The 12295-nt window shown below is 41.7% G+C and overlaps 2 protein-coding genes across 2 annotated transcripts in view; one reads left to right on the forward strand and one right to left on the reverse strand.

Moving 5' to 3' along the window:
• The window catches only part of nol6 (nucleolar protein 6 (RNA-associated)), a 46441-nt gene extending 44852 nt beyond the window's left edge, over nucleotides 1-1589 (reverse strand). Inside the window, exon 1 of the mRNA XM_083784521.1 lies at nucleotides 1456-1589. Coding sequence (XP_083640647.1) covers nucleotides 1456-1494 — 39 coding nt within the window. The 5' untranslated portion in view covers nucleotides 1495-1589. The remainder of the gene's footprint in view (nucleotides 1-1455) is intronic.
• The window catches only part of LOC310872396 (ectonucleoside triphosphate diphosphohydrolase 2-like), a 249295-nt gene that overhangs the window by 175763 nt on the left and 61237 nt on the right, over nucleotides 1-12295 (forward strand). The gene's annotated exons all lie outside the window — the stretch shown is intronic.

The following is a 12295-nucleotide window of genomic DNA, read 5'->3' on the forward strand; positions in this document are numbered from 1 at the left end:
CATCCAAACACATCTCTATTGTTTTTTTTTTAAATAATCACCGGCATTTCAGTGGTCAACTTATCACCTACAACTGGAGTATGAACTATATGAATACGCCTTTAGTATCAGTCATCACCAGTCCACGCTGCTTGACTATTAACACTTCTCTCCTTGCTGATCTCCTGGCATGCTCCTTCAACTGATATAGAATTATACGTGGTCTTTTTCACTTAGTTCTCCCCCTTTTGAATCCCTTTCACTGGCTTCGCAGTTGCTGGTCGCATCCACTGGTGATTGGCATACGGCCTTGTATGCCAATCACCAGTGTTTTGAATTGGATGCGACAATGCGTCAATGGCATGATGAATCTTGATGACATGACACTTGCCATCTTTTTACCTTCAAGACATGATCCAATTCCCACATCAACTAACTGTCGTCTGCCTCTCCCTTTCCCATGACACCCTCCCTGCCTGACCAGCTCCAAAGGTCTATGTTCCCATCTGGTTCCCCAACTGTGGAATGACCTCCGAGTCTCCGACCCTGATGCAGAGTCAGACTCGCTCTCCCTTTTCTATCTCACCCTCTGGCGCTCCTCATAACCATTTTTGTTTTTGATTGAATACTTTAGTCAACATTAAGAAATGTAAACAGCAGGTACAACAAAAAAACATCCAGCGCAAACAAAGTTCTGGGGACTTGTTTCCATTGTGGTCCTATTATCCCACTTCCTATTTTCTGATGCTAGTTGGGCTATGCAGATCAATGTTATAATATCCAGTTATATTTTTGTTTGACTGACCACAAATAGGCATGTTATTTAGTCTAGATAGCATGATGTGTAGCTCTGGTCCACCATAGCCTTCTACTGCTTCTTCATTCTGCCCAGAATCGTAGAAGCAGTAGAAGGTTATGGACCAGAGCTAGCATGATGTTTAGAGTTTAGACAAATTGTAAGTTTGATACCTAGTATATAGTTGTTCATCGTACTTTGTCACACTGTCTTCAACAAATAATAATAATAATAATAAAACTTTATTTGTATAGCACCTTTCATGACATGAAATGCAGCTCAAAGTGCTTTACAGAACAATGGAGAATAAAAGAAAAGCAAGGCAACGACAAAAAACAAGCAGTAATGCAATACAGTGAGGACATGAATAACAAAAAAAGAAAAGAAAAAAAGAAGATCAATTAAAAGCAATGTTGTAGAAGTGGGTCTTGAGCTGAGCTTTAAAAATGTCTACAGAGACTGCCTGACGAAATACTTTTGTTTAGTTATTTATTAGCCGATTCTAGCCCAAACATTTAGATTCATTAGAACACGGTCAGTAATAATGATAAGAAATGATTCTCTCATCCATCTCTGGATGTAACGTGTGGGCAGTAGTGGTGTTGAAGTAGCCATGCAGCAGGCTGCTATATATAATGCAGCTCTGATCATGTTATTATTCTGAAAGACTCCATTCTTACCTCCTCTGTATCCTCCGCGGCCGTTGTTGTGCTGATCATAATTGTTCCTGCTTTTAATGACAAAAAATATCATCCACTTCGTCTGTGATTGCAATAACGAATATAGGCTACCGATACTTTCACCATTGGTTTTCTTTCACATGTGCAATGGGTCACCCTAACGCCACTTCCTGGAGGCTGGAAAACATCTCTCTGATTGGCCTGAGCGCGACTTCAGTGAACGCTGATTGGTCCTGCTCTCAGCTAGGTCAGTTCCCTCCCATTTTGAACAAGGTAGGTTGCATGAGCAGCACCCGGGCTATGCTGGAGGGGACATAAAGGTGTAGTTGCATGTCGTTTCCACACGAGAGCGCAATACACTCTCTATATAGACCCCCAGCAAAGTCATTGCTCGAGATCTCTGTCAAATCTAATGAAAATGTGTTGCGTCAGCGTGAGCACTGAGAACTGAAGACCACATCTCTTGGAAATACCACAGGCTATCTTTCTTACATAAGTTACATTTCTATTTGATTACTTCTGTATACCAATTTATTAGAATCCCTTGCCATCTATGAACGAGAGGAGATATTCTGTCAGCTAACAAACAAACAAACAAACAATTAAATAAACAAATAAATAAATACATAAATAAATAAATAAAGTGTTTAGCAGGTCGACTACAACTCACAATGTCTCCGATATGATGATTGTGCATTGTGGACAACAGCCTTCTTGTCATTACAGTCACTGTAATGACAAGAAGTGACCCATAACAGCACAGTTTAACCTGAAGGGCTCAGTAAGAGTCTGCTCCTCCTCATCCTCTGACCTTCAAGTTCAAGTCACTTATGGGTGACATGGGTAATGTGCAGCCACAACTCGCCAGTTTACCAAGTCGTCACGGCGAAAGTTCTTCATCAATGTCTTCATCGTTACGCTAACATGCAGCCTTCATCAGTGGAGAATGTCAAACTCACAGAGCATTCATTTCCAAAGTGATCAAATTATTTTGTGCAATTAAATGGTCAGCTAGATAATGATAAAAAGTATGTGAATAGCCTACCAATGATAAGTACAGGCCTACCATTTCAGGAATTGTTTACTAATGAATTTCATTGTTTCGGTAATTTTAGCATTCCTACTTTCTCTAAAACAACTATCCTCTCTCTCTCTCTCTCTCAATTCAGTGCAATTTAAATGAAGGTGAAGTAAAACAAAAATTGCCTAGTGGTTAAGGCATATCATGGGCTCTATTTTTCGCCAGTATAGCCTACCTTACCACTTATCACTAAACTTCTTTTTACTCTTTTGAAAAACATTTTTTAATAGGCTAGTTCAAATATACAGAATCTATAAGTTCAGAATGTGTCGATTGAGATCGGCTAGATGGACAATTTTAATAAATAGTAAATAGTAAAAAAAATGGCAAAGAAGTTTAGGGACAAGGGTTAAGGCACTGCCGAAAATAGGGCCATATATCTAACGCAGCCTGACAGCAAGTTGTTGTCGGAGCAAAGGTTGTGGGCCTGAGGATTAACATTTCCCAGGCCGACAACATTTCCTCCGTGGAGGTCACTCATATGACAGACATACACACAAAGCCACAGGTTGGAGCAGTTAGCACCGCTCAGAAAAAGTAATAGATAGAAAATAATAGCCATGTTATGAACTCTAACGAGCTGATGATGGCTGAATCAACTCTGGCTGACAACAGCCATTCACAGGGATTTGAGGCAGGTGACATCATCAAAGTCCTTGATGATGCAACGACTGTGGTAATTGTTCAGTATAAAAGATTTGATAAGATGCCCTTACAGCAAAAGTTTACAGGTGTAAAAAGGACACAGCAGCCTCTAACAGTGCCATTGTAGTCCAGCAGGTGCACCTCTATTAAATAAGCTTAAAGGATGTTCACTTTGACAGCTCTCGTCCGTAGTACTGAAAAGTCACTGGAAGCAACCACAGATGGTCTGATGATGCTGAGGAAATGGAAGGAGGAAAGAAACCAACCAGGAGAAAAGGAAGCTTTGGCCCAGCAGGACTTGCTGGTAAAGGAGGCCCTGACACTGCTTCCGGAAGACGAGGGAGCGAACGAAGGGAAAGACCAAGACGTCGCCACCCTACAAGACAGTCAGACAGAAGAGGAGAACAAGGAGAGGTGCTTCATGCCGTTGGGGACAGACGCAGCCTCCAAGTTGCTGGATTACATGGATAGACTAGAGGCCGATTATAAGGCTCTGTTAGATTTGAACAAGAGACACAACAAGGATCTCAGCAGGATTTTTGAGATAGACACAGCCTGGAAAGAGGAAATCCATAAGTGTGAAGAACACTGGAAAAGGTCCTTAGAAGAGGCGATGCACAAACATGACAGGAGGCTAGAAGAGCAAAATGAGATGAACACTGTCACCTCCAGGAGACAAGAGTTCATCACAGAGGAGAATGAACACATCCAATGCCAGCTGGATCTAGTCAAGAAGGAATTCCGACAGAAAGAGATTCTTTGGGCCGAAGAAAGGCAGGTTTTGAAGGAAAAGATGGATGCAATGCAGCAGAGCTTTAATGAAAAGATGGGGCCAATGCAACGGAGTGTTAATGAAAAGGTGGAGGCAATGCAGCAGAGCATTAATGAAAACATGGATGGCATGCAGGAGAGCTTGAATGAGTTGCAGATGCGATACAGAAAGAAGAGGAGTGTGTGGAGGAGATTGCTCTTCAAGAATAAAGAGATGACATAGATGATGGATCGAGACACTGGTCAGGTCACAGAGCAGAGCGAGAGATCAGGTTGAATATGATGTGCAGGAATAAGTGTCCAAGGGCGGGGAACATGGCTTAGGAGGTTATGCATGGGATGGACAGAGTAAGCACTGGACTGGGTGTGAGCAGGCAGGGTAAGCCAGAGCAGCAGCATTAGAATAGAAACAGACAAGAGTACTGGACTGAAGGCAGAGCATCGAAGAACAGAAACAGGACAAAAGTGCCGGACTGGCTGGGGGAAGGATATATTGGGACGGAACAAACATGCACATTATGTGAAAACAACAACAAAAACAAAACAAAATTAACAGAGCACGCAGGGACGTTCAAAAAGACCTTCTAAACAGGTTTACTGACATCAGAATCACAACGCTAGACCAAACCGACCAAACACTACAGTACAGGAAATTACCGACCAAACCGACCAAACACTACAGTACAGGAAATTAGCATTTCAGGACTTGAGTAGTTGAGTTGGAATGGAAATGGTACTGAGAGGAATAGTCAGACAGGAATGCGGACTGAGAGAATGACTATAGCTAAGACATGACAAGAACACAAACCCAATGACAAGCACGTAAACAAACATGCACAATTGCACATGCAGATGAGAAACCTTGTAGACAAGCTGCAGAGATGTCAGAATTTAATGTTAGACAGGCAGGGGGTCAGTCAGACAGATATTTTGTGAAGCCACTGAGGAAATCGGGATTTCCTGAAATATAATGGCCTGTTGTGGCGCTGTCATTGGGCCCAAAAAAACGCATAGCCCCATAGAAGTCCATGTATTTGGGCCCAAATTCACCTAGACTGTATTACCTTAATAAACATGGTCATGAATACTTTCTGCTTTCAGTCACTAGTTTAAAGTCTCATTTCTAATGTCATAATATTCTTTTTGGAAAATGATGGTCCCATTTATTAAAGAAATTACCATAAAGTCGCGCATGTTCTGAGGGGCGTGGCTACCGTTACAGTCTATGATCGGGATTCCCCTCCCACTCGAGTCAAAATAAAAACCAACTAAGAAGAAGGGGGGAAGTCCCGCCTCGTTGTCTGGGCCCGCCAATTGGCCAGCTGGGCCCAAACGGATCTAGAAAGATGGCGATTTACAATTCAAGGACTGACAGGCTTCATTTTACGTTCATGTTAGACCTGGGGAACGCTTTGTCCATATTTTTTACAGTCTATGTAGACAGGACAGAACTGGAAGAATGTTACAGTAAAAGGCAGAAAATAGGCACATCAGGTCTAAGGTAGACAGAACAGGTACTGGGGAACATAAACAGGCTGGGGATATCACAGAACTGCAGTAGAGCGAACAACTCGATAGACTGAGCCAATATAGATTATAGACTCAAGATGTAATGAACACAAAGGGAAATCAAAACAGGACAGGTTAAAGGGAATGAGTTTAGGTGGAACAGTAATGTGGGTGTGTCCGAAGGAGAGACAGAGGGCAGAGGTAGGAGAGAGACCAGAGAGCAGGGGAATAAATGTTGGGCTTGAGAATCAGAGGGGGAAAGGGAGCAGGCCGTGACAAAAACAAACAACCCAAAACAGGACACCGGAAAATGAACTAGGACGTTGCGTTTTGCAATACAAAACAGATGTGACAAAATAAGAAATAAAAAACAGAACACCAATAATGTAATTTGCAAAAAACATAGCCACTCACAAGTGATGTGAGTGACCTGAGTGGGTTGACTTCAGGCAGAGTCAGCTCTTTGGAACAGCATAAGTCTTCGGGGCAGCCCACTGATCATTTCCACAAAGTTTCATGAAAATCAACCCATCTGTTCTTGATTTGGATCTTGGAACTTGAGTGTCACTTTGACCGTAACTCTTTGGAGCAGCCAGCCTGATGATTTTTTCATTTTTTTTTTTCACATGCAGTCTACGCAGACATACTTATTATTAGTATTTTATGACATTATTTGACAGCACAGTGTTATGTCACGTACAGTAGGCTAAAGTATCACTTGATTATCCAATGGATCAAACCTCATCTTGTATTCTTGCCAAATTTCATGACAATCCACACATTAAATGGTGCATTTATATAGCACTTTTATCCAAAGCGCTTTACATTGATGTGCATTATACATTCACACACCGATGGCGGAGGAAATCATGCACCAAGGCACCACCAACAGGAGCTCTGGGGTTCAGAGTCTTGCTCAAGGACACACTAACTCTGGGGGAGCCCGGGATCGAATTGGGAACCTCATGGCTCCCATCAAGCTGCTTTACCGGCCACTGACTCTACCCCTGAGCCGCCACATTGGTTCTTGTGTCATGTTGCTGACACACAGATAATGCCCTGCGTGTCACACACTACTGCAGGGTATCATGCAATCACGTTTATTTATTAAGTATATTTTAGAATAATGTCTATAAGCAATAATTATGTCAAAAATGTAATTACTTTTTTGTTTGTTTTTTGTATTCAGACAGCCAGCAATGTCATAGAACGCTCCCAAAAAAACATTGAGTCTCTGTGACACATCTAGGGGCTGCAATCTGCATTCAAAGATTTTCCTAGAAGCTTTGTCATTGGTCGATTTGCCTGTCTGCTTCCTGATTGGTTAGTCATTGCGACCGGGTTTATTTCGACCAATGACAAAGCTTATAGGAATATCTTTGAATGCAGATTGTGGCCAATAGATGTGTCACAGAGACTATTTTGCTTATAGCAGCTTTAAGTTCCGCATCATCACCTACAAACTGCTCTTCCTCACCTTTGAAGCTCGTCCATGCTCTAGCCCCCACTGTACCTGTCAGACCTACCTCCAGGATTACACGCCAGCGCGGAACCTGCAGGTCTTCTGCTTTTTGGACCTCCTCTCCATCCATCACACCAATAAGTGGACCTTCGGCTTTCAGTGTGGGCAGCCCCAACCCTCTAGCCCATTCAGGCCTAAGGCCGATTCTAAAAACGCCTCTAAATCCTGACCTAAGGTTTCTGAAAAACTTCAAATATTGATATAGCAGAATCAAAAATTTTACATTTTTGAATACTGTACATACTGTACAGAACCCAAATATGGGTTCCCGGCCTGAGGGGGTAAGGTACAAATAGGGAACCCCGCCCAGAATGGGCTAGAAATGGAATGGAGATTCGCCAGGCACCAACACTGGACTCTTTTAAAGATGGAGTGCCGTGATTATTTTACACCCTAAAACATGATCATCAGGTCTTATTGTTATATAAGGTATATCTTTTGTGTACATAATTTGTTAAAATGTTGTTTTTATGTGGGCACGCCCACCAGTTCATTAAGTATGCCTGGTTTGCCTGGTGGGTGGTGATGAGTGGTGATCCACCTGAACTGAAGCCGCACCCACAGCTGTAGTTGTATGATAAAGGGGGAGGAGGGAGGGGAGGGGCTGATAATGTGATGTCACTATATTACTGTTTATTTCATTGGCCAGTTTGACTGTCAAGGGTTCAGCCTCCAGGAAGAACCCCTAAATACAAAGTTAATAGAGCGGCGCAGTCCCTCCCCCTTTCAGAACAACGAACGGCCTAGGAAATGAAAACGCAACAATATTTTGGACCAAACAAATAATTACAAAGAAGAAAAACAACAAAAAAAGTGTTGTAACCTGCCGTTTTTTTCTACTTTCTAATTCTTTGTTTGGCCCGAAATATTGTGTGTGTTGTCATGATTTGTCACGACAAGAGTTGGCTTCGTACGACGCTTAAAAGGTCTTTAACTAAATTAAATAAAAACTGCCTATGAAGAAATGCATTGCGTTTTCATTTCCTGGGCCGTTCGTTGTTCTGAAAGGGGGAGGGACTGCGCCGCTCTATACACCATTGCACATAAAAACGACTCCAGGGTGTCTAATTAAGTACTGTCACCTCATACATAAAAAACTGGAAAAATACAGAAATTGTGGCACGCCATCTTTAAGTCAGCACTGAAGAGACACTTGCTCAAACAAGATTTTGGCAAATATTTGGTTTGTTGCAGTTAGAGTCGTTACAATTATTATTGTTAATCTGCAAAATGACAAGCACTATAGAACAGGGGTCTGCAACCTTTTTGAAATGAAGTGCCATGTATTTATTTTCTAGATAGTCAGTGTGCCATGTCATTGTGAACATTAATTTTAATGACACGACATCAAACATTCCAACATATTTTATTGCCCACGAATATAACCTTTTCCCTTCTTGTAAAATGTATGTCTCATTATAATGATTATGATATAATTAGAATCTGAGAAGCAATAATCCACCCCAGTCAGAGTTCAGAGTTTTAAGGAATGCAGAATCATGTGTAGGATGTTAATTTACATATACAAATGTGAGGGCCTTTATTTATTTGACTTTTTTATATCATTTATTTTAAACCAATTCATGCCAGTGTGCCAGAGATCACCCTTCTTTGTGCCAATGTTGGCACTCCTCTCCCTGACAACTTGGAATTGTATAGGAGTTGAGGTATTAGCCTACATTTAGTTTGACTCAATTCCACATAAATCCTGAAAATAGGTGCTCTACAAGCTTGTAGACTAGCGTCTATTTTCAGAACTTTCTCTGGTAATAATTTGACAGTTTGACCCTATGACCAGCTTTCGGGATTTGTGTAAACACAAACATTGAAGACATAAGTGAGGGCAGAAAAGTGAAGACAGAAAAGTGAGGACGCAAATTGTGATTACATTACATTTGTGATTTGATTGGTTGAGCATGGAATGTGACGTATCATGATGTACAGTATGTGCGTAAATCTCCAGATCCCGACTCTCGACTTTTCTCTCCATATCATTTCAAAATGATAGACACTTTACCATTGCTCTGGCGACTTGGCAAGTCCTGCACATAAATTAATAGCTGCCTTAGTCAGACCTATAAGTGTCCACAACCAGTTGTGAGCTTGTAGAGTGGCATTTGGCCTGGGTCCTTATTGGTAGGTTAATATCCACAGTTTATCTGTAGCGGTCCGCAATTAACTATTGTTCAAGCTTCACACTCCAATACAAATGAAACTATTTGAATAAAGGTTGTACACATCAGTGAAATTAACCTCTGATTGAGAGTGTAGGCCTAGCAAGCGCACCACAGATCATATGGCTGCATGGCAGGCTAACAGGGCTTGGGCACTACCCTAGTACCCTCCCATCTCTCTATATAAATGGTTTTCAACAGGTGGTCCGCGGACCACTGGTGGTCCGTGGAGTTATTGCATGTGGTCCCTGACCATGCATTTAGTAATGTAGGATTTGTTGATTTGTTTTAAATGTTCTTTCCACTAGTTGAGAAACCGTGAACTGAATGACCTGGTGACCTATGATGAGTCCATCCATGTAGTCATTTACTGACAAGTTGGAGTTCAAGAGATTCAACAGAAAAAGGGAGTTAGATTCTCAAGAAGGGGGAAGTGCACCGGATTGTCTGGTTGAGTCATTATTATTAGGACATTTTACCAGTAGTAGTCAACGGTTGAGAAACAGTGGGATGTATACACATAACACATGTGATGCATAGCAAGTGTTAACTTACAAAAGCACTAATCTTGGCCCATATCCCCACCCAACACAATAGTGGTCCCCAGGTTGATATAAGTCAGGGTGGTGGTCCCTGGTTCACAATCAGTTGAAAACCCCTGCTCTATATCATTTGATGATGGCATATTAAAAACATGACTTGTACACCCAATGAAAATATAAATGTCACAGAATATATACCACTTCGAATTATAACAATCGGTTGAAGATTATCTGAATATCGCACAAGTAAAATCTCAACTTCTTTGCAATTGGCTGAGCAGTGGCAGTGTTTTACCTATAGCCTACTTGTGAGGACCTCTGCTTGGATTCATGGTGAGTGGGGCCGGGCACCGACGATCTGCAAGCTCACAACGCGCATGTGTACGAAACACTTGGAGCAACACGGATATCCCAAGCCATCCACGGCTTCCTAGCCGTGGATATACACAAGGCTTGTGTATATCCACGGCTTCTCTAGAGAGAGAGAGAGAGAGATTTTTACCTGCTGTACTATATTTTCACCTGTACTTTGAGATTTTTCCTGTACTTTGACGATGATAAGAGCGCCCCTCACTTCACATGGGTGTGTTTTTTTAATAGCATAGTATGTTGATTATTGAATATGCCAATCTTGAATATGAATTGAATGCTATTTATTTAGTTTATTGGATATGTTTATAATTCCAAATATTGTATATTTTTGTTTACTTTGTACAGCACACTCATCAATGTCTCAGTAAAGATATACCACAAAGGTTCTCGGTCTCCGCCTCCTCTCCTTCTATGGTCAGCCTGACCCGTGACCTGCATCACCTGTGTTCACCACTGTCGGTCACTAACCTGAACTATTTCCGAGAGACACTTGTAGGAGCCAAAGAATGCTTAGCTACAGTATTTTGTCACTTGGTTGGTGATGGGTGTGGGCACCGCATTGACGTTCCGTTATTGGTGGGAGCGTCTGTGGGTGGCCCTTGGTAGTCAACAAATATGGGTGTCTGAACCAGCTCGCCCCTAAGGCTGTTTGAACTTGGAGGCAGGGTGAGCTGGGAGGATACACTTTGTTGACCGCACATATACTTTGTTAGTTTGATTCATTCACGTTTTGTTTGCTCACTGTTTGATTGTTATTTATTAGATTCTTTGCACATATTTATTGCATATATATATATTTATTTATTGTATTGTAATATTTTGTGCACTGAGCTATATAAACGTTTTAAACTTTGAGCTTGATTGGATATGAATCATTTTATCATTGTTTTATTGCGCGTCATTACAGTTTGTTTTAGCTCCCAGGTGTAGCCTGCCGGCATGAGTAATTTATTGGTAAATTATTATCAGCCACAACAACACTCTTTCAGTGGACATGGACATGGTCATGGAAGGAGCAGAAAAAAACTGAATAAATAAAATTTACAATAAGAAGTTGTTTGTCTTCTTTGATGAATTGAACACGGTGGACCCTCTTGTAAAGTAAACAAGTGTAAATGGTAAATGGTGCATTTATATAGCGCCTTTATCTCTTGGGCGCTTTACATAGATTGTGCATTACATTCACCCATTCACACACACATATTCTATGTTTTAATTTACCATTTATATATTTGACAAACAGTTTTCAGAACACCAAACCGTATTCTGAATACTGTTTGTCAAATATGAAATTAGAATTCAAATGGCCGCAAAATACACAGACCGTATTGGCTAGTAGTCAAGTGGGTAACAAGAAGACTCGCCACATTTACCCTTTTTGGCGAGTTATCTTGACAACTCGCCAAAACGTGAAGGAAAAAACCGCCAGAATGTGAATAACACTCGCCGCGGGGCGACTCTCTTCACATTCTGGCGAGTTTCCTTCACTTTTCGGGGCACTTTCAGCAGCTGCAGCTGCAAGTTTCTGAATGTTCTCAGAGCCTGCATCTCCGCATGCTGGGGGTGGCTGATCGGCTGCAGGTGCGGTGCAGGCATGGACAAACAGGCTCTGCTGCCGAGCGCACCTCCCGTACTTATGACAGCGACTGGAGGTGTGGTTTTGAGAACAACTGATTTGAATTGCTATTATTATTATTATTATTAAACACCCAAGATTCGGCACAAACAAGGGACTAAATTCATTTCGCTCCTATGCCACCAAAATGTGGAACGCCCTACCAACCATTAAGACCTGCGAACTCCTTGACTCCTTCAAAACTGCTCTCAAAGCAGGGCATCTACGGGCGGCTGCAATTCGAAACTGGCCCTGTAAAATCTGAATCCCCCACCCACCCCCTCACTGTATATGTTTATTTTCCCTTTTTACCTCCTTTATTTCCTTTGTTTCCTGTTTTGACTATTGTGTATTCGTACGTGGTTTATAATCAATTTAATTGTAATGTAATACAGCTGTGAAAGTAATTAGGGCAACTATACCCATAGATCGAGTTATAAGGAGTAGGCTGAGCTGACACTAGGCTGACCACTCACCTGACCAGTCTACTGACACCAGGGTGTAGTGCGCGCACGGTACCACTAGGGGGCACCGCCGCGCCTCTTATTGAGTGGGATTCAGTATAACAGTAGCCTAGACTGTTATACTGTTATACTATACTCTTAGAGT

Source organism: Protomyctophum parallelum, assembly GCF_964188405.1.
Source record: "Protomyctophum parallelum genome assembly, chromosome: 15".
Lineage (NCBI taxonomy): Eukaryota > Metazoa > Chordata > Actinopteri > Myctophiformes > Myctophidae > Protomyctophum > Protomyctophum parallelum.